General features: G+C 44.0%; 1 protein-coding gene across 3 annotated transcripts; it reads left to right on the plus strand.

Moving 5' to 3' along the window:
- The first annotated feature begins 470 nt into the window (after window positions 1-470).
- On the plus strand, window positions 471-22,575 carry Ubxn8 (UBX domain protein 8). 3 transcript variants are annotated; one of them, XM_021225164.2, is made up of 8 exons: window positions 471-495; window positions 8,895-9,017; window positions 11,186-11,256; window positions 12,562-12,684; window positions 14,841-14,978; window positions 16,552-16,593; window positions 19,020-19,094; window positions 21,023-22,575. In XM_021225164.2, exons 1-8 carry the CDS (start codon window positions 486-488, stop codon window positions 21,191-21,193), a joined length of 753 nt encoding a protein of 250 aa, XP_021080823.1. In that variant the 5' UTR covers window positions 471-485; the 3' UTR covers window positions 21,194-22,575. The 3 variants fall into 3 exon arrangements, with proteins under 3 accessions (XP_021080823.1, XP_012966258.1, XP_005066559.1); XM_013110804.3 differs by lacking the exon at window positions 471-495 and adding an exon at window positions 3,774-4,322 and having other exon boundaries at window positions 11,189-11,256; XM_005066502.4 differs by lacking the exon at window positions 471-495 and adding an exon at window positions 3,776-4,322.
- The last annotated feature ends 143 nt before the right edge of the window (window positions 22,576-22,718 follow it).

Consider the following 22,718-nt stretch of genomic DNA (forward strand, 5'->3'; position numbering starts at 1 on the left):
TGTCTTGCGTTATTGGGTACTTACTGCGTATAGTAAGGACTAAAGGTGTAGGGTGTGATGTTTTCCTTAGAAAGCATATAGATTAGATTGGGGCTTTGGTATGAGGAACTTGTTTTACCCAAAAAAGCCACCTTTGTGCACCAATCAATACATATGCTTCTGCTTAGCTGCTCAGGGTTCAGTTCATAGGGGTGAACCTCCCTGCTGCCGCAGACCCTGAATTACATTCTGTGTGACCTTTCTCTGATCATCCCAGAACACACAACACTCTTCAGGCAGGGCTTGGGCTTTTTGTTTCTGTGTTAGACTATGAGCAAATGTTGATTCATGTTTGTCTATCCTAACTTACCCAGAAACCAGCTTTTTTTTTTTTTTTTCTTTTTAGAAGCGAAAACTAGGGCCAGTGAAATGGCTCAATGAGTAAAGTTTCTTGCCATCAAACCTGCTTCCATCCCTGACACCCTGTTGGTTAATGGAAAGAGCCAATGCCTACAGGTTAGTCTCTGTGTGTTCCAGCTACACAAACAATGTTAATAATTAACAGAAAGTAAGTCAAACATGGTGGCTAATGATGTTTTCCTGTGGGCAGCTGCACAAGAATCTACTGATTTTAATTATCATCTATAGCCCCATGGCCCCGTAGTCAGCACCCTGTTGGCCACTCAAGGTACTGGTCCAGCCTTGGCTGTGTTACATAGGGTTAAGCTAAGTCTATTTACTAACCAAGACTCTGTGGGGGTGAAAACCTGATAGATCAGAGAAGCTGAGACACAACCAGTTAACACTGCTTTTTGGTCAGAGACCCACCCAGCAAGAGATGCATCTCTTCACCTGTCCCAAATCAAAGAAACTCCAAGTCCCAACCTACTGCTTTCTGTGATTCTCTCTATGCATATTCCTGGCTCCACAGGTCTCTCTATGGCTAATTCCTGTCAACTAGTTACTGGCTCCACCCCTTGAACCAAGTTTGATTTTATTTAATTAACAAAACTCAGGGTTCACAGTGATTAAATATCACACTGTAATATCAACACAGACTAATGCTTGTAATACCAGTACTTGAGAGGCTAACACAAGAGGGTTGACATGAGTTTGAGGCCAACTTGGGCCATAAAGTGGCTCCAAGTCAGCTTCCAGTGTAAAATTCCATAAAAAAAAAAGTAAAGCCAGGTGGTGGTGGCACACTCCTTTAATTCCAGCAGAGGCAGGTGGGTCTCTGTAAGTTTGAGGCCAGACTGGTCTACAGAGTGAGTTCTAGGACAGTCAGAGCTACAGAGAAACCCTGTCTCAAAAACAAAACAAAAAAAAAACCCTCCAAAAAATATTCTTGTGTGAACGTGGAAGTCAGAAAACTTTTGAATATTGCTTCTCTCCCTCCCGCCGTGGGTTCTGGATTGAATTCAGATGTTAGCCACTGAGCTATCTTGCCAGATTGGAAACTTTTACTTTATAATCCAAAATAAGGCACAATGATGTTGTAAATAGATTGAAATGGTAACATAGGAAGAAGGAAAAAACAAAAAAAGGGGATTGCACAGCAAAACGAAGCAGGTAAGAACTGAAGGAATTCCCTTCCTGTCTTCACATAGAATCAGCACAGGCAGCAGAGGGAACATGCGAATGAATCAGCAGGTGTTTAATTGGCGCATCCTGCTGTAATTCAGACGACCATGTCGTTATTGATTTCAGGCTGTGCTCTCAAATTCTGAGTTTTTTTTTTTTTTTTTTTTTTTTGGTTTTTCGAGACAGGGTTTCTCTGTGGCTTTGGAGGCTGTCCTGGAACTCGCTTGGTAGTCTAGGCTGGTCTTGAACTCACATAGATCCGCCTGCCTCTGCCTCCAGAGTGCTGGGATTAAAGGCATGGGCCACCAACACCCGGCAAATTCTGAGCTATTTGAGGTTAAACATTTTTGTTGCTATTATTTATTTTTGAGACAGGATCTTACTGTATACAGGCTAGTCTGAAACCAGTCACAATCCTCCTGCCTTAGTCTTCTGTGTTGATTATGGCCATCAACTACCATACTCAGCAATAAAATTCATTGCCTATTGACAAAGCAATCTTCAGTGACCCTTGGTCCAATTTGCCTTTGTGCACTTCCTTTAAAAATTTTTTCCTTTTATTGAAAGTTTTTTTTTCTCACAGAGTATATCCTGATTACAATTTCCCCTCCCTCTATTCCTCTCCACCATTCATTCCATCTGGATCCACCCCCTTTCTGTCAGTAGAAAACAGTTTCTAAGGGATAATTAGAATAAAACTAACACATTGGAATAGGACAAGACAAATAAACAGAAGGAAAAGAGCCCAAGAGAAGGAAGGCACATGTTTGCACACTTGGAAATACCATAAAAACACTAAACTGGAAGCCATAATACAGGAATTGCAGGGTAAAAAGAGATAAGAAAAAAATATATAAAAATTTAAAAATAGGAAAAGCCCTGACAGGACATTATTACCCAAAGAACCTCCAAAGATGCCATTGAGTTCATTTTGTGTTAGACATTTACAGCTGGGCATGCGGCCTACCTTTAGTTTGTTTTCCTAGTGAGACTCCCTTTGGAGAAAACTAAATTTTCACTGGCAAGTGGTTATCCATTGGAGACAGGTTCTCGGTTAGGGATGGAGGTATGCGTCCACTTTAGCTCTAGGATCCCATCTGGTGCAGATCTGTGCACTCTGCCTTAGTCTCTGAATTCATATGTGCACTGATCCTTTCGATTTAGATCTTGTTTTCTTGGTTTCATCCATCCCCTCTGGCTCTTACTCCCTTTCTGTCTCCTCTTCCTTTGGGGAGATACACCATTTTAGGTCTCACTCACCTTTGTACACTTCTCTCTCTCTCTCTCTCCTTTTTATATTTTGAGACAGGGTTTCTCTGTGAATCCCTGGATGTCCTGGAACTCAATCTGTAGACCAGACTGGCCTCCAATTCAGAGATCCACCTGCCTCTGCCCACCGTGCCCAGCTTCCTCTCTATACTTTCATTGAAATCTCGTGTTTTCCTTTTGAATCCTGTCTCCCAAATTTATTCATTCCATTCTTTTTGGACAATGTCTCAATATGTCTGCCATTTGGCTTATGACAATGTAGACCAAGTTGGCCTCAAACTCACAGAGATCTTCCTGCTACTGCCTCCCTAGTGCTGGGGTTATAGGTGTACCCGGTCCAAATGCCTAACCATCACAAGCTAGGCATTGTTTCCTCAGGAAACACTTCACTCGGTAGCATGTGATTCTGTAGCTCCGTATACACACGCTCCTGTCATGGCACCGGCATCATACAGTCTCTGTACAGGGCATCTATCCCAGAGCTGAGCATGTCCAGGACAAATTCAGTAACTTACACATACCTGAATGTCTGAGCTCTAGAGAACCAGGCAAACTGTGGGACATAAGATAAGTGTTTCTTGCCGGGCGTTGGTGGCGCACGCCTTTAATCCCAGCACTCGGGAGGCAGAGGCAGGCGGATCTCTGTGAGTTCGAGGCCAGCCTGGTCTACAAAGCGAGTTCCAGGACAGCCTCCAAAACAATACAGAGAAACCCTGTCTTGAAAAACCAAAAAAAAAAAAAAAAAAAAAAAAAGGTAAGTGTTTCTTGAGCTAAACTGAAGAGTGACTACACGTTTGGAGGTTTTCGGGTTTGCAGAGTTGGATATCCTGTCAGTGGGGAGTCCCTCCATACCTCGGCTGCCAAGTTGCCAGAGGTGAGTCGTGGAGTGACAATGAAGTCACAGAATCGTGAGGCCAAGGTTAAGTCATAACAGTAACACGCGTAGGCAAACTGACAGGGAGAGCAACAAGGGGAGCAGGTCTAGAGTATCTTCAGGCGGGTTTGGGGCTCCACCTTTAAGCTTCCCGCAGGACCTGTAAGGGTGAGAAAATGCTTAATAACCAGTAAGCTAGGAACCAAAAGCCAGTCACCCCCAAGTGCCACAAGGCCACCGGGCCTCACAGCGTCAACTGCTCCTTCCGGTCACCCTCACAATCGGCCAATCCACAGCCATCACCACAGGACAGGCGCCTCCCTGGACCCCCCGGAGATGACCCGCGCCTTCTGAGGCAGACACAATGGGCTTGATATCACAGGGACTTATCCCAACCGGCCCACGCCGCGGTCTTAGGGCCTAACAACACCTCACCCACGCTGCTCACGGCGCGAGGCCATCGCTCCCGCCTCGCCGGAAGGCACGGCCGGAAGGGGCGGGCGCTGCGCCCGGCGGGACCTTCGCGCCATGGCCTCTCGTGGCGTCGTTGGCATTTTCTTGCTCTCCGCTCTCCCTCTCTTGTGTCTGGAGCTCCGGCGCGGAATCCCGAGTCTCGGTAAGCGTTGTCTCCATCCCGCCTTCGGTGCTCTTCACCTGAGTGATGCGTAAGGTCCCTTTCTGGCCGTGGCGCCTCCCCGTGGCTCTGACTACAATTCCCAGAGTCCATCGCGCCAGCCCCTCTTCCGGAGCCCACCCATTTCGCGGGAAAAGGTCTCTTGTGCTCTGGCCAGGGTCCGCTCGGAAAGGGTCGGGAGCGAGAAGCGCGGGGACAGATACAAACGATTGTACTTCGGAGCACGATGAGAGCCGGAAACGAATAGGCTGATGGCATGATGGCCTTCTGAGCACCGAGACGGAGCCTGGAAGTCGAGGAGCCATCGCCTGGAAAAGAGGGTGGAGAGGAGGGGAATGTTGAGGCGAAGGCCTTTGTGGCAAGATCAAGGGATGAAAGAAAGGGAGTCTCCAAGTAACATTATTGAATCCTTATTCCAGCTCAGAAGCTGCAATCTCCAGCTCCACTACTGCTGGATGGGCTTGTTAGCATAAACAACCACACAGCTCTCACCCCGGAGGGCGAGAAGCCTGTGGTCTCTAAACAGATTTGGGGAACCTCAAATTCTGTGTCCCACAGTTCCATAAAGTTTATTTTTTTGAAGCCGGGCGTTGGTGGCGCACGCCTTTAATCCCAGCACTCGGGAGGCAGAAGCAGGCGGATCTCTGTGAGTTCGAGACCAGCGTGGACTATAGAGTGAGTTCCAGGACAGCCTCCAAAGCCACAGAGAAACCCTGTCTTGAAAAACCAAAAAAAAAAGTTTATTTTTTTGTAGTAACAGAAAATAACGTCATAAAACACTTCAAATAGACATTGGTACATCAGGGAAATGAGTTATTGTAGCGTGTAGGGAAACCTCTCCCCGACAACATTCCGAGCTTTTGCTTTGGTGAAAGCCAGTGGACTAAGTTCCCTGTGATAGTCACAGGGCGGGTCGGGCATAGTGGTGGCCAATGAGTGGCTATTAAGGGGGCTAAAGGTAGTCCAAGACAATTTGTGATTGGGCTCTGGACCTGCAACATTCCAACCACTCCAGTGTTAAGAAGTTACGGGTTAATCATGTTTTGTAGAATGTACTATGTAAGGGGAACTTCTTTGGGGGAACTTGAGTTCACAGTACTGTTAAAGTCTACCTTTGAGAGTGTTGTGATGTGCTGAGAAGTGGCTTCATGGAGGTGATTTTGTTTTGATTTTTATTTGTGTGTGTGTGATGGTCTTTTTTTTTTTTTTTTTTTTTTCTTCCTCCTGCCTCTGCCTCCCAAGTGCTGGGACCAAAGGCATGCGCCACCACTGCCTGGCTGTGTGACAGAGTCTTAAACTAGCTAAGGTTGGCTTTCAACTTGAGGCAAAGCCCCCTGCCTCAGCCCGAAAGTGCTGAGACAGGTGTCAGCTACCATTCCTGACTTATCCACACTCAGAGCTTTTTAAAAGGTCATTCTGGATTCTGTGTGGAGAATGTTTTGGAAGGAAGCTATAGTGGAAACTAGTGAGGCAACTTAGGCTCTGTAGGTGAGTAGTTATAACAATGGCTGGGATAACAGACAATGAGTATAAACTATAGACAGAGTTGGGTGAAGTTGAAACAATAAGCCTCTTGGATGGGTGGTTTCTATGTCTGCCTCCTTCCTTAATTACACCCCCTCACCCTCCCATCACCCTGCACTCTGGGGCCAGAGTAATAGCTTTAACTGTTCTGGAACTCACTTTGTAGACCAGACTGGCTTTGGACTCATAGAGATCCACCTGCCTCTGCCTCTTGAGTGTTGGTATCAAAGCTGTGCTCCACCATGCCTGGCTAACAAGCTTCTAAAGTCAATGTCCAAGCTAACTTCTCTTTCCTCCAGCCTCTTTCATCAGCAAGGCGTAAGGTGCCCTGAAACATATCTACAGACAAGAAATGAAAATAAAATGTTCTTTATAAAGTTATATTGGAGCCAGGATGCAGAGGTAGGCAGACCTGTGTGAGTTCAAGGCCAGCCTAGTCTACAGTCCAAGTTCCAGGACAGTTAGGATTGTTACACAAAGAAATCATGTATTGAAGAACAAAAACAACAAACCAATTTATATTGGAGTATAATGAGACTTTTCAAGTTTTTTTTAGTTTTTTTTTAATACTTTGTGTGTGTTGATATACCCATCAGTATGGGTTTGTGGAGGTCAGAGGACAGCGTTTTAAAATACAAGATCTATTTTTATTTTATGTGCATTTGCATTTTGCCTGTGTGTATGTTTGTGTGCCGGTTTCAGTTGCCCTGGAACCAGCCTTACAGACAGTTGTGAGGGGCCATGTACTAGGAAGTGAACTCAGGTCCTCTGGAAGAGCAGTCAGTACTCTTAACCAGTGATCCATCTCTCCAGCCCCAGAGGGTGACTTTTGGAAGTCACCTTTATGTGGATTCTGAGGAATCAAGCTAATTCTTCAGATTGTCAGGCTTGTGAACCAAGCATTTTTGTCCAGAGTCCTCTTTTATTTCAACAGCAACAGTGAGAGCTCGCATTCATCACTGCAAAGTTCACCCGCTTCCGTCTTCACTCTGCTAATGCAGAACCTTCCACTTTGCAGACGGTGAGAAGGTCATCATTTAGGATTGTGGGAGAATGCTTCCCTTCAGCACTGACCTGAGGGAACTTGAGGGTGGAGACCACATCAGATTTGTGTTTAAGTTCTCAGGCCTTATCACAGCGTTTAAGAAAACTCAGCCAAGAGCTGGAGAAAATGCAATTGGCCTTCTGACGGTGTTTGTTCCTACTTTGGGAAATTTCACTTAACTCTGGAATCCTTTGCTGTGAAGTGGCAGTGTTTACTTTTCCATACCCTGCCTGCTTGGTTTCTTGATAATCTGGTAACAATATTTAAGTCTGTTTTAGAAATTACACCTCCCAATGCCTTTAGTCCCAGCACTTGGGAGGCAGCGGCAGGCAGATCTCTGTGAGTTTGAGACCAGCCTGGTCTACAGGAGCTAGTTCCAGGACAGCCTCCAAAGTCACAGAGAAACCCTGTCTTGAAAAACCAAAAAAAAAAAAGAAAAAAAGAAAAAAAAAAAAAAGAAATTACACCTCCCAGTGCAACAGCTGCAATGCTATTCTGTTTACCAGTGGAACACACTTAATGGCAAGTGATGTTTTTGTAAATTCTTTAAATTATCAGTTAAAGGGCCACTCAGACCCATACCTTATCACATGGGTAAGATGGTTCTTCTGTGTCTGCCAAGTTTTAAATATAAGAAATAAAAGCATTCTGGAATCAGGTTTCAGGACCAAAAAAACAAAACAAAACAAAGGAACAACCTAAAAACTCAGGATAAATTTTGGTTCGACCACTCCTCTTCACTCAGCCTTTAACAAATTACATTACACAGATTGATATTCTTTAAATTTTTCATTTATTTTTATTTATTTTTGTGTTTTGAGACAGAGTTTCTCCATGTAGTCCTTGCTGTCCTGGAATTCTCTCTGTAGACCAGGCGGGCCTTGAACTCACAGAGATCCGCCTGCCTCTGGCTCCCGAGTGCTGGGATTAAAGGTATACACCACCACCGTCCGGGTACACAGATTTATATTCTTAAACTTTTTTATTTATTTTTATTTTTTTATTTTTTGTGTTTTGAGACAGAGTTTCTCCATGTAGCCCTTGCTGTCCTGGAATTCTCTCTGTAGACCAGGCGGGCCTTGAACTCACAGAGATCCACCTCCCTGTCTCCCGAGTGTTGGGACTAAAGGTGTGCACCACCACTACCAGGTGATACTCTTAACATTTTTGATATTGAATCTTTGCCTGGGCTCTCAAAACAGTGTAAGAAGTACTGAATTGTGTCCCCCCGGCCCCCATAAACCTATGTGTAACGGAGTAAGTGCTGGGAGCTAGAGAAACACAGAGGCGCAGTGTAGTCCTGAGAAAGAATTTGGCATTTCAGGGACTAGGCAGGAGTGCATAGCCCAGCAGAGGAAAGTGTTCGTAGTGGCTGGCGGCCTCCCAGTACTGAGGAAGTAAATGAGCAAGTAGACATTTTGACTAGCAGGATGGCTCGCTCCACTGGTAATGGTACTTACCGCCAAGCTTGGTGACCAGACTCGATTCCTGAAACCCATGCGGAGGAGAGAGAGAAATGACTCTTGCAAGTTGTCCCCTGACTTCATGTGTGTGGGGGGATGCACTTTGGTGCCCCTCCGAGTGTCCCAAGTAACAAATTCTTGAAGAAAAAAATGTAATGTCATTTTTTTGGGAATGACTATCTAAAATACAACTGGAATTTGACAAGATACTACCCTCAATCTTATTTATAAGGAAACCAAATCTTGTGTATTATTAATACTCACAATACTTAGAATACAGCCGAACACCGTGTCTTCCTAAAACAGGATGCTTCTTCTAGAATTATTTTCTCAATTTGTTGTGGTAGTGATGGCTAGGTTGAATCCTAGTGCCCCACGAGACTAAGGAAAACTATCGGGACGCATGCATCAGTTAGCATTTACTATGCTTTCTGCTGTAGACAACCTCTCAGTTGTTATTAGTAGCAAGAAGAGGGAGAATTTCTTTTAAAGAAAAATGTTTGGTGTCAATTTTTCCCTAAGGAATTAAAGATCTCGTTTTGCTGAGTGGCCGGATGTTCCTGGTGCTCGCCCTGCTGACGTTCGTCATCTCTTTGGCCACCTCCTGGTTTGACTCATGCAAGCCTTCCCAGGTCCACCCGAAAGGTGCGCTTACCACTTGTGTTACCTTTACCTTAACGCGAATAATACAAAGTCGCCTCTGCTACCCAAATGTCTTTCTTTTGTTTACGCTACAATAAGAACCGTTTAACCTCTAATTTGTGGTGTGTAGTTTCACGTGGGAGCCATGTGGGCTTCAAGGGTGGAACTAAGGTCATAAAGTCTTTACCCACTGAACTAGCTCACGGGCCTTAGACACTGTAAACATCATGGGCTGGAGAGGTGGCAGTGGTTAAGAGCACTGGCTGCTCTTCCAGAGGACCTGAGCTCTGTTCCCATCACCCACGTGGTGTCTCATAACTGTCTATAACTCTAGTCCCTGGGGATCCGACGTCCCCTTCTGGCCTCCATGGGCACTGCACATATGTGGTACACAGACATACATGTAGACAGAACACTCATACACACAAAACTGAGAATGAAGAAAAGCAAAACAAAAAACAGTATTTCGCTTGGCTTTATAAGAGATTACTTTTAAAACTAACAGATATTGTTAAATTTGCTAACAAAAACGTCCCAGTAATGAATTTGGCTCTTTTTGGTTGTTGTTGTTTTTCGAGACAGGGTTTCTCTGTGTAGCTTTGGAGGCTGTCCTGGAACTGGATCTGAAGACCAGGCTTGCCTTGAACTCACTGAGATCCTCCTCTGTCTGCCTCCTGAGTGCTGGGATTTCAGGAGTGTACTACCACAACTCCCCTTGAGTTCAAGGCCAGCCTGGTCTACAGACTGAGTTCCAGGACATTCAGAGCCATTACACAGAGAAACCCTGTCTCAAAAAACCAAAAGAAAGAAAGGAAGAAAGAAAGAAAGAAGGAAAGAAAGAGAAAAGATAGTGTGTTCTATAAGCCAAGCTGACAGGTACTCACTATGTAGCTGAGAATGACTTTGAACCTCTGAACTTCCTGCCTCCACCTCCTGACTGCTGAGCCCACAAGCATCCAACAACAAGCCTGGGAGTATGTGGTGCTTCAGATCTCGCCCAGACTAATGTGTGTTCTAGGCAAGCATTCTACTAACCAGGCTACCCCTCAGCCTCTGTAGTTTATTGCTTTTAAAATGTGAATAAATACAACGAATGGTATAAATGTGTAGCCTCTTCACATTAATCAGACAAAAAGACATAATTGCAAAAGATTATTCGACCTAATAATATATGACAATGTGGATGCTTTGGGGAAGCAAAATCGTAGATTTTGTCTTTTCTCTGTTTTGATCTCTTATACTGCAGGTGACCCAGTTTGGAAATTAAGCAAGAACACTATAGTATCCGTTAGGAACTTTATGTGAGTTGTATTTTCAGGGCTTGTGTGAACCTTACTTGAATAGCACGTGTGCCCTGGTTTCAGTCCCTACCACTCTAAAAAAAAAATCACATAAAGTGAAAATGTGTTGCTATCAGGCTATCAGGAAGACTGCTGCTTGCTTACGTTGCTCTGAAAGCTCCTGAGGTCTGCTGTTCATAAATGTGGAAATGTGCCCTTGACGGCTCCTGCCCGTTTGCATCATATGAGTGTGAGTCACATGACTCATTTATGGGTTGACAGGTTATTGACATAATCTTCACTGAAGGCTGATGCTACATAATATGTAATATTAAAACTATTTAGGCTGGGTGTGGTGGCCCATGTTGTTGTAATCATAGCATTTGGGAAGCTGAGGCAGGAGGATACCTAGTTCCAGGCCAACCAGGGCTATATAGAGAGAACCTGCCTCCAAAACAAGAAATTTGTTATATATAATAATTATTGTTAGTGAATTGTTTCATAACACAGCTTTTATTACAGAGTTCATATGCAAATGACTTTGTTTTTACTAGTTGAATGGACCTCATTTTCATTATCTGAAAAAACATGTAGTGCTAATATCTTTTAAAACCTTAAATTCTATAGGCTATAAAAATAGAAGATGCACCGGGCGTTGGTGGCTTACGCCTTTAATCCCAGCATTCAGGGGGCAGAGGCAGGCGGATCTCTGTGAGTTCGAGACCAGCCTGGGTCTGCAAGAGCTAGTTCCAGGACAGCCTCCAAAGCCACAGAGAAACCCTGTCTCGAAAAACAAAAAACAAAACAACAACAACAACAATAAAAAATAGAAGATATATTTGATTCTTTGATACTTGAGAATGAAAAAGTACTTTTGTGTTTTGGGGTCAGAAGAAGAAGAAGAGAATGAGAAAAGACAAAGACTTGTGAGGAAGAAGCAGCAGGAGGCCCAGGGGGAGCAGGTAAGGCTCAGCCCTCAGGACACCCGTGGGCTGCCTCACTGAGCCTGTGCTCAGAGGTCTTTGAATGAAGCTACTGATGTCTGATTCACATGGCATACAACTGTGCCCTCCCTGCATTTTGGAGACTAGGTCTCTTGTATTGCAGGCTGACCTTGAACTTAGAAAGTAACTGAGGCTGACCTTGAATGCTGTTCTTCTGCCTCCACTCCCTAAGTGCTGGTATTATCAAGCTAAATGTTGACCCTTTAAAATTAGAATAAAAGACCTTATTACATTTTATTCATTCTTTAGTCATGCGTCTGTGTGATATGTGTGAAAAGAGTCGGTGCTCTCCTTCCACTGTGTGGGTCCCAGGGTTTGAACTGGGGTGGGGGGGTCAGGCATGGTGCCAGGTGCCTTTACCCACCTGACTACTGTTGTAGCCAGTGTTGGCCCCAGGCTCAGGATCCACCTGCAACCCGAGTGCTGAAACCAGTGGTGTGTGCCACCATGGCCAGAATATCCTTGTTTTACACGTGCAATATTGTTTTGCTATCTCTGAATCTTGGTCACTGTCCTGTTGCTATGAAGAGACTATGATCAAGGCAATTCTTATAAAAGAAGCATTTAATTGGGGGCTGGCTTACCATTTCCTAGGCTTAGTCCATGATCATCATGGCAGGGAGTGTGGTATCAGGCAAGTGTGGTGCTGTTGAAGTAGCTGAGAGTTTTGTATCCTGATCCTCAGGTACCAGGCCGAGTGATGTTGGACCTGGCATGGGCTTTTGAAACCTCAAAGCCTACTATCACTAATGCACCACCTCCACAGGGTGTGGAGGCCACACCTCCTAGGGTGACTGAATATTCAAATATATGATTCTGTCTTAGGGTTACTGTTGTTCTAACATTATGAGCATGGTACCACTCATAAAGGAAAGCATTTAATTGGCGCTGGCTTACAGTTCAGAGGTTTAGTCCGTTGTCAGCAAGGAGGCACACAGGCAGACAGTGCTGGAGCTGAGAGTCTCCATCCTGATCAGAAGGGAGCAGGAAGAGAGCGAGTCTGGGTCTGGCTTGAGCTTCTGCATTTTCAAAGCCCACTCCCAGTGACACACTTCCTCCAAGGTCAGGCCTATTCCAACAAGGCCACACCTCCTAATAGTGCCACTCTCTAATGACCAAGCATTGAAATATACAAGCCTATGGAGGCCATTCCTGTTCAAACCACCACACGTTTCAGACCTCGTTCTTGATTTATAATTTTGTGGACAATGTAAATGTCTAGAAACACCAAAGCATAGTAATAACACTTTTTTTCTTGAACAGGCCAGCAGATATATACAGAATGTTTTAAAACCTCAACAGGAAATGAAATTGAAAAAACTAGAAGAACGCTTTTATCAAATGACAGGTGAAACCTGGAAATTAACTACTGGCCACAAACTTGAGGTTAGAAAAATGCTGGTTTTATCTTTTGAATCCTGTTATTGTTTCCTGTTGGTAGTGTACATGTGTACGTGTGTGTGCTTGATTGAGCATGCATGTGTGCATGTGTGTGAGTATGTGTGTGTTCATGTATTATAGTGTGTGTGCATGAGTGTGAGTGTGTGCGCATGTGTGTGAGTGTGCATGTGTGTGCATGTGTGTGTGCATGAGTGTGAGTGTGTGCGCATGTGTGTGAGTGTGCATGTGTGTGTGCATGAGTGTGTGTGTGTGTGTGTGTGTGTGTGTGTGTGTGAGTTTGTGTGTGCACTTGCCCCTGGAGGCACATGCCAGAGTTCAATGCCTGATGTCTTCCTCCTCTCCTGAACCTGGAGCCCGGAATTTCAGCTGTGCTGGCTGGACAGGTTGGGTCCCTGACCCACCTGTGTCACCTCCAGCACTGGGTTAGAGTTGTGAATTACCACACCTTTTTTGTACACGGGTGGTAGGACCTAACTTGAGTCCTCAGGGCAGCAAGTGCTTTCTCACTGAGACATCTTCCCAGCTCCCGGGCTTCCTTTTATATACATTGTCAAGCCCATATTTGTGCTCACATTTACTTTTATGTATAGGTTTTTTTGTGTTTGGTAGGGTTTTGAGTCAGGGTCTCACTGTGGAACCCAGGGCAGCCTTGAACTCATTGTGTAGCCTTTGATGATCTCAGACTTGGAGCGCTTCTCCTGCCTCTGCCGCTTAAATGCTGGGACTCCAGGCATGCACCACAGTGTTTGACTCTATATCAGTTTTTTGGGGGGTGGGGGATTCGAAACAGGATTTCCCTGTGTAGCTTTGGAGCCTGTCCTGGAACTAGCTCTTGTAGACCAGGCTGGTCTTGAACTCACAGAGATCTGCCCACCTCTGCCTCCCGAGTGCTGGGATTAAAGGCATGTGCCACCACCGCCCAGCTCTCCATCAGTTTTTATTTAGTTTATTTGTGTGGGAAGTGGTTAAGTGATTTTTTTTTGCACCTGTGATAATGTATTCTCTGAAAAAACTATTGAATAACACTGTTCTGAGGAACTTCTGATCTTTGCTTAAGTAAAATATCCATATATCCAGAGTATTCAACTGACATTAAAAAATAGATTGATTTGTTTTTATTTGATGTGCACGAGTATTTTGCTTGTTTATATGCATGTGTACTCAGAAGAGCTCGTCAGAGCGTCTGAAACTGGAACCACATGGTTGTTATCCTTCACGAGTACGCCAAGAACCAAACCTGGGTCGTCCAACATCCAAACTCACATTGCATCCATCATGCTTGGTTTTTAAAGTCACTGGTCATGGGGCTTACAATTGTTTATTATGGAGAAAGGGCCTATGGGTAGGAGGACTGGTGACAGATTTTATATTAAGGCCACATTTTTGTGCATTTCGTTTTGTGTTTCCTGTTTATGCGGCGTCTTCCATTATCTTGTAAAGAAAAGGATTTTGTAAAGATGACAGGTTGCTTATCAACAGAGCCCATTCTTACTTGTTTCACAGTGGCCAATGTGTCCTAAAACAGTCGAGAGCAGGTAACAGATAACACTGATATCAAAGCTGGCCAGTATACAAGTGCCACTGCTCTGTGTAGTGACTTCTTGTGTATGTGGGTCCATGTGTGTGGCTTGTGTGCCCATGGTGAGGCCAGAGGACATCAAATGGACTTTCTATCAGTCCTAGTTTATTTTCCATTTTACTATTTGTATGGATGTTTTCCTGCCTGTATTCTGTATACTACATACATAACCAGAAGAGGGCACTGGGTAAAGATGGTTGTGAGCCACCGGGTGGGTGTTGAGAATCTAAGCCAGGTCTGTGGAAGAGCAGCCATGCTCTGAACTGCTGAGCCACCCTGCAGTCCTTTACCTCACTCTTGTGACTCTGCCTTTACTGAACCCGAAGCTCACTGTTCTTAGGAGGTTAGCTGGCTGGTGAGTTCCGGGTTCTGCCCTGTAGCTCCCTACTGGAGTTACAGGAATGTCCTTCTGTGCCCAGCTTCTTGTGAGCTGGATAAAGGTTGATTCTGAAGGCCTGTTTTCTTGTGCAAGGAGATTATGCATAAGTTAAAGTAACCATTGTGAACAGAACCTAGCTGACAGAACGTGCCTCTTTAGAATTGTTTTGGTTCTTTTGACCAGGAGGATGAAGATTTGGTGCTTGACAATTCCAGTCAGGTGTCTTTTGAAACAGCAAACAGAGAAGCAGCAAGGAGACGGAACTTGCCCAAGCTTTTAACTGAAATACCACCGCCTACTCCACAGCCTGCCAAGAAGGAGGTTCGTCCACACCACTCATTGAATGCATTCTCTGGGGGAGGTGGCTACTGGGGAAGAGGAGCATGGCTTTTAACAAAGATGGTGTCTTCTCACCACCATGGAGAGGGACAGCTGCATGGCTCCTTGGTCCTACTTAATAGCCAAAATCTGAACCAAATTTAGTGGAAAGCCAGAAGACAGATGAGATGCTACTGGGTTAGAAAATAATTTAGTTGTGTAGAGAAAGAAGAAAGGCCAGTGTTCACAATGGGAAGCATGCCTACTGGGTGTCTTAGGGTATTTCTAGTGTGTCTTGTGAGCGGTCAGTGCCTTCTACAGGCTGAATACCCTCATTTGAAATGCATGGAATCGGAAGTATTTCACAGATGGTAGGATATTTTTATGTATACATTGAGATACTGAGAAGAGGGTTCAAGTATAAACACATTCATTTACTGTACACCTTACTCACATAAACTCAGGAAGTTTTAATCAGGGTTTGTAAGTAATTTTGTACATGACGGCAAGGCATTATGCTTCTGCCTTCCAGGTGCTGAGACAGCAGCCTGCACTACAACCCAAGGCTTTTCCTGTTTCTATAAGTAGTGCATTTTTACATAATATCCCAGAATCTTAAGAGAAACATTTTAGGGAAGCATACTGGCGGTTGATTACAGAGCCTAGTGCATGCCAGGCAAGCACTTGCTCGTCCAGTGTGAACTCACTCTCTTCTTTTTTTGAAACTGAATTTAAGAGATTAAAACAAAACACAGCCGGGGGTTGGTGGCACACACCTTTAATCCCAGCACTCAGGAGGCAGAGGCAGGTGGATCTCTCTGAGTTCCAGGCCAGCCTGGTCTACAGAGCGAGTTCCAGGACAGCCTCCAAAACAATACAGAGAAACCCTGTCTCCAAAAACCAAAATAAATAAATAAATTAAAAATAAAAATAAAAAAATACACTTATTTATTTAGTGTGTGTGAGTGTGGGATTCTGAGTACAGCCTGTGGGAATCCATTTCTCTGGGGATTGAACCCAGATTGTCGGCCAGCGTCTTATTCAATGTTCTAATGCTGTGAAGAGGCAACATGACCATGACAACTGTTTTTTGGGGTCTTTGAGACAGGGTTTCTCAGTGCAGCCCTGGCTGTCCTGGAACTCATTCTGTAATCATGCTGGCCTCAAACTTAGAGATCTGCCTGCCTCTACTCCAGAGTGCTGGGATTAAAGGCGTGCAGTAGCACTCCCAGCTCTATTGTCAACTTTACAAAACGTTATTAAAGAATTACAGTAGTGATTTACTATGTGTGAATACATGTATGCATGTGAGGCGGTCAGCATAACTTCGCAGGAGTTGGTTCTCTTTTTGTACCACATGGGTCCTAGGAATCAAACCCAAGTCAGGTTGGGCAGCAAGCACCTTTAATTGAGATATCTATCGACCGGGCCTCACTATAAATGCTTGATAGATGTATATATAAAGAAGCCTTTTTTAAAACCTAGATGCATGTAACTGAACGGGGCTCTTGTTGAGACTTCTCACTTCTTGGGAATGTTTTTTACTTTCTTCTCACTAATACTCAGATTTCTTTAGGTTCCCAATTTACCCGAAGAACCACCAGAAACAGCTCAAGAGGTGAGTTTCTCGTATTCTCCATTTCCTTTGATGTCATCAGGTAGGGTCTAGAGGGAAGAGCAGGGTCCTGTGGCTGCCCTGGGGTCGTGTCTATGGTGAGAATGGCATCAGAGGCTCAGCCGAGTGCTGCTCTGGGAGGCAGTCTGCTGAGTTGTCATGTAGAGCACTCCCCGGCTACTCCAGGCGGAGAGGGCAGGGATCAGTGTCAGTCAGTGAGCTGCTTCCTAGGGAACAGCAGCCTTGGGACAGGCAGATAGATGGCGTCACACTGGTCTCCACTTCCGACACTGCGGCTGCCTGGGCATTGAAGGACTGCTTCACTGTTGCTGGGCTGGGGAGGGGCGGATATCCCACCTGCCGTGGGTGATTGTCTGGTGCAGGGGCACCATGTGCATTTAGGGCCCAGAAAGAGAACTGCGTTGCCCTATTTTGTGAAGTTCAGTATCCATTAGACTCCTCAGAGAACAGTTTTTGAAGCAGCCATTTTAAGAGAAACTCAGTTTTGTCAACCCATTGTAACATTTAAGTTTGGTACTTTGTGTGTGGTAGGAAAGTGTGGAAGGTGTTCACAGGTAAGAGACAACTGAGGAAAACAATCCAGATACTGAGTTCCTGGGAGAAAGACACTTATTTGTGTGTGTGTGTGTCTGTGGCCAGACGTTAGTGGTACACGCCTTTAATCCCAGCACTCGGGAGGCAGAGGCAGGCGGATCTCTGTGAGTTCGAGGCCAGCCTGGTCTACAGATCGAGTTCCAGGACAGGCTCCAAAACAATACAGAGAAACCCTGTCTCGAAAAAACAAAAACAAAAACAACAACAACAAAAAAAAGAAGAATGGAGTTGTAGGATGTTGAGTCCCTGATGTGCATGCGTGTTGGGGAACTGAACCCAGGTTTTTTGCAAGAGCAGTACACGCCCTTTAACCCCCTTAAAAATAATTTTTCCTTTCTTCCTTCCTTTTTTTTTTTTTTTTTTTGGTTTTTCGAAAAAGGGTTTCTCTGTATTGCTTTGGAGGTTGTCCTGGAACTCACTCTAGACCAGGCTGGTCTCAAACTCACAGAGATCCTTTGCCTTCCGAGTGCTGGGATTAAGGTGTGAGACACCAATGCCCGGTAATCCTTTTTTGTTGTTGTCGATGTTTTTCTAGACAAGGTGTCTCTAGTTTTGGAGGCTGATCTGGAACTCAGAGATCCTCCTGCCTCTACCTCCCGGGTACTGGTGTTAAAGGCATGCACCACTTACTACCCAGCTAAAAATATTTTTCTTTTAGATTTATTTGATATGTATGAGTGTTATCTGAAGAATGTCTCTGTACCACATAGAGGTCAGAAGAAAGCATCATATCCAGGATCTGGAGTTACAGAGGTTGTCTGTGGTTATAATGCTGAGAACTGAACTTGGGTCTCCAAAAGAGCAGTCAGTGCTCTTAACCACTCAACTGATGTGTTCTGGGCCACTAAGGAAAATGGATGGAAAAAAACAAAGGAGAATAAAAGACCCCAACTAAGTGAGGGGGGGTTACGTGAGCCAAAGACAGTTATTGTCTTCTCAAGGTCCTTGTCTTATAATAACTTTGTATGAAAAGTTGGTATGCAATAACTATGTATAAAGACTTACTGTGCTAAGCAATCTCTGTAACCATGGGAACCCTGGGGACCAGAACTTGCAGGCTTGGGACTCCCCCCTCCCCTCCTTTTTTTCTTTAAAAGTGCCTTGCTTTTGTGGCTCCGGGCTTCAACTCTCCCGACAGAGTTGAGCCCCAGCTAGCTGGTTTTCTGGAAATAAACGGACCTTCTTGTATTTCCAGAAAACCAGCTAGCTGGTTAAGCTCCTTGAAGCCTTGGGGTCCTCTGAGTGGGCACAACATCAACGATCTCTTCAGCCTACTTAGAACGTTTTTTTTTTTTGTTGTTTTTGGTTTTTTTTTTGGTTTTTCGAGACAGGGTTCCTCTGTGGCTTTGGAGGCTGTCCTGGAACTCGCTTGGTAGTCCAGGCTGGTCTCGAACTTACAGAGATCCACCTGCCTCTGCCTCCCGAGTGCTGGGATTAAAGGCATGCGCCACCAACGCCTGGCTAGAACGCTTTTTTGAGGTAGTTTCCTGATGTAGTCTAGGATGGCCTCAAACTTACTGAGTTTCTGATCCTCTTGGCTCCACATTTGCAGCGCTTGGGACTGGCTTGTCTCACCTTGTTGGTGTATGTGGGGATGGATATTGAATCCAGGGCTTTGTACATGCTAAGCAAACTCTGCCAGCTGAGCCACATCCCCAGGCTGGGCTGGAACCCCTATCTGGACTTTGTTCTTGAGATAAGGTCTTGCTTTGTAGCTCAGGCTGACCTCAAATGTGCAGTCTCCTGCCTCAGCTTCCCGTGTGGATTGCTGGTCTGGGTGACCACTGTGGCTTACATGAATAATTGTTTCCCAGGTGGTTACAGTTGCCCTTCGATGCCCAAGTGGACATGTTTTGAGGAGGAGATTTTCCAAGTCTTGGAATTCACAGGTAAGGAAATCAGTGTTTTCAGAAATAACTGACTTACCAGATTTGTCAATAGTATGTTCAGAGGCAGTAGGATCTGTTACCACATAGACAATATGAACATTCTGCACCCTACATTTACATTTTGTTTTTCCCATTAATTTTTTTCTTTTTTTTTTGGTTTTACGAGACAGGGTTCCTCTGTTTTGGAGGCTGTCGGTCTAGCCTGGCCTCGAACTCACAGAGATCCGCCTGCCTCTGCCTCCCGAGTGCTGGGATTAAAGGCGTGCGCCACCAGTGCCCGGCTTTTTCTTTTTTTAGTGTGAAGGCTAGTGTAGCTAGTCTTTCTCTGCCCCACCAGCCAGCTCCCAAATAAACGACACAGAGACTTATTAATTATAAAAGCTTGGCTGATAGTTTTGTTACTAACTAGCTCTTTCAACTTAAACTAACCTATTTTTATCAGTATATTTTCTGTGTTGTGGCTTTACCTTTACTCTGCCCATGCTGCTTCCTCTCTGGCAACTCCACCTTTCCTCTTCCCAGCATCCTGTGCTTCTGAAAATCCTGCCTAGCTATTTAGCTATTGGCTGTTCAGCTTTTTTATTAAGCCAATCAGAATGATACATCTTCACAGTGTACCCAAAAAAAAAATTTTATCTTCAAGCAGGCATTCTTGTAATGGCTGAATTTCCCTGATTGTTTCATTACATTTTAGTTGTTGGCTGATATGGTGTGCTTTTGGGCTCAGGGGAGCCTGAAACTCTCTATGTAGTCTAGGCTGGCCTAGAGCTCATCTGTGTCAGCCTTCTGAATGTGTGGGTTGAACTACCACACCTGGCAGTTTATTTTAAAGTCATTTAGTGGCTGCAGGTATAACTGAAGAGTGTGATCTTTCTACCTCAGGGGTTATGGGTATGACACCTGGCAGTGAGTTTGGAGCCAGTTTGTGAGACCCTGACTCAAAACCATCTACAGAAGGTTTTTTGTTTTTTTGAGGCAGGGTTTCTCTGTAACCTTGGCTGCCCTGGAACTCTCTCTGTAGACCAAGCTGGCTTCAAACTCATAGATCCACCTGCCTCTCTCTGCCTCCTGAGTGCTGAGATTAAACGCATGTACCACCACATGCCTGGCAGAAAGATATAGTAAGTATAAACTTAATGGCAGAGTGGACAATTTTCCTGGGTTCCATTCCTACACTTCTAAAAATGTCTTAATTAAAATTAATGACATACAGGTTTCGTATATGGATCAGTAGTGGCTTCTTGGCTGGTGGCTAGCGATTCAGGGCATTTGGAACATTTTATCTTTGTCATTTATCTGTTTTGTTTTTTAGTGGTTGAGACACAAGATCTTGGCTCCAGTAGTCTTCTAGCCTCAGCTGGGACTACAGCTGTGTGGGAATATATCCAACTTTTCTTTTTGAAGCAAACATGCTATAACATTTCATGTTTTGAGGCAAATGTCTTTTCAAATGGATTTTTTTTGTGGTGCTGAACTTTGAACCCAGTGTGTATATGGTAATCTTTATGGACATTATAGGAATGGTTCACAGTAAATTGGGCTTTGTCATTTTGACAAAGCTCCTTCATGATTTTGATGTATTCTGTTGGCTTAGATTTTGATCCAAATTTCTGTTTCCAATTTTTTTCTTGTTCTCAATATTTCATTGAATAGTTTCCATGCCCTCTTTATGGATGAGGCTTTGTTACTACTATGCTAGTAGGCCTATACTTTCTCTGGAAGAAAGAAAGGCATTAAAGGTTATTCATTATTCATATCTGCAAATTCATGACATGCCACTCTTCCTTCAAGACTAGGAAAAGATGTGGACATCACTTTTCATTCCTTGGGACACAATTTCAGAATGACAGAGTTGTACAATGTCACAGTGAGATTCTGGAGGAACCTTTAGTCTGATACTAAAGCCTTTTTTAAAAAAATTCTTCTAGGTTTTACTTGACTGGATGATGAAAATCGGGTACCACAAATCCCTATACAGCCTTTCCACTTCCTTTCCCAGAAGGCCTCTGGAAGCGGAGGGAGGCTTGTCACTGGAGGACATAGGAATAACTGTGGATACGGTACTTAACGTGGAAGAGAAAGAACAGAGTGGCCAGTAGAGTCACATCTACCTGTTGTCATTAAAGTCGATACACGGGACCTCACAGGGCAGTGTTTACATTAAAGCCATGCTGTACCCTGAACTCTTCTTGTTCATAGGAGCACACCTACATACAGTGGAAGAGGATTGTCATCTTACATTGTACCAAAGTGAGAACAAGGTAAAAACGTAAGACAGACATCTGATATCAGGTCTCAGCCAGACCATCTAAAACAAAACAAACCAACTCTTACCTAAGAACTGTGATTTCTGTTTGTTGAATCCACCTTACCACAGCATTTTACAATTCAAAATCTTCAAGTAGGAATGTTGATTCTACTGTATTTCTAAAAAGTTAAAGACTTTAAAGAAATTGCAGAGTGGACTGATCCTATGTAATTTTGACTTAAATCTGGGGATGAAGTTTTTGAAGCATGATTTTTGGGGAACATATTGAAACTACAGTAAATAAGGCCATTGTTGGTAGGTGCATTAGGAGTGTGAGCTGTTGTTTTTGTATGCACTGATACCCTTAGAGTCTGTCTTAAGGTATCTTTCTTAATCTTCTTTTTGTTTGTTTTTAGAGACAGGATTTCTCTGTGTAAAAGCTCTGGCTGTCCTGGAACTCAGATCCACTTGCCTCTGCCTCCCAAGTACTGGGTTTAAAGGCATGTGCCACCACAGCCCTGCTAATTTATTCACAATTTTAAGTACAAAATTTGGAACGTCTGTTTTAATAACTATAGACATTGTAAATATAACAGGAAACTTTAAAAGCCAAGATGGGTTGTCTCTTTTGACCTAGAAATAGGAATAAATTAAGAAATTTCAGAGTGGACATGAGACCCTGTCTCCAAAATATTAAAGATTAAGATACTAAACCAGGTGATGGTGCGTGCCTTTAATCCCAGCACTTGGGAGGCAGAGGCAGGAGGATCTTTGTGAGTTTGAGGCCAGCTTGATCTACAGAGCAAGTTCCACGACAGCCAAGGCTATTCAGGGAAATGCTGTTTCAACCCTCCCCAGCCCTGCCCAAAAGAATAAATTAATACAAACCACCCAATGAAATGTTTAGAAATGTGAAAATGGATTTTTTCAAATTAATATTTAATTTAATGCTTATTCTCATTACTTTCAAGCTAACATGGTCTTATAACAAAGAATAAAAATGAAATTTCAAATCTTACAAAAGATTGGGGATTCCATAAAGTCAACAAAAGTATTTCTTAAATTCCACATGAAACCAGTGACCAGAACAGAGTTAAGCCAGCCAGCAATGGAAGATACAAATTAGCAAGAACAATGACAACAGGGTGTAAAAATGGATTTTTAATGGTCTAAAAGTTATCAGCAAATACTTGACTTTGTTCTGCTTTAAATGTAAACTATAAACAAACATTACTCGTGTGTGTGTGTGTGTACTTGCATGTGCACATATAACCTGGGGATGAATATAAATGAACACCCTACCAGAGTTAATCCCCAGCCCCTAAATTTACCAGGTAATTCCTGTCAGTACAGCTTCTTATCCTTATTACACATCG

Source organism: Mesocricetus auratus, unplaced genomic scaffold (genome assembly GCF_017639785.1).
Source record: "Mesocricetus auratus isolate SY011 unplaced genomic scaffold, BCM_Maur_2.0 Super-Scaffold_100026, whole genome shotgun sequence".
NCBI lineage: Eukaryota > Metazoa > Chordata > Mammalia > Rodentia > Cricetidae > Mesocricetus > Mesocricetus auratus.

Coding starts and splice junctions, on each gene's coding strand:
- Ubxn8 (XM_005066502.4), top strand. CDS start 4,235: ATGGCCTCTCGTGGCGTCGTTGGCATTTTCTTGCTCTCCGCTCTCCCT. Junction 11,257..12,561: donor AGGAGGCCCAGGGGGAGCAG/GTAAGGCTCAGC, acceptor TTTCTTGAACAG/GCCAGCAGATATATACAGAA. Junction 14,979..16,551: donor CACAGCCTGCCAAGAAGGAG/GTTCGTCCACAC, acceptor AGATTTCTTTAG/GTTCCCAATTTACCCGAAGA.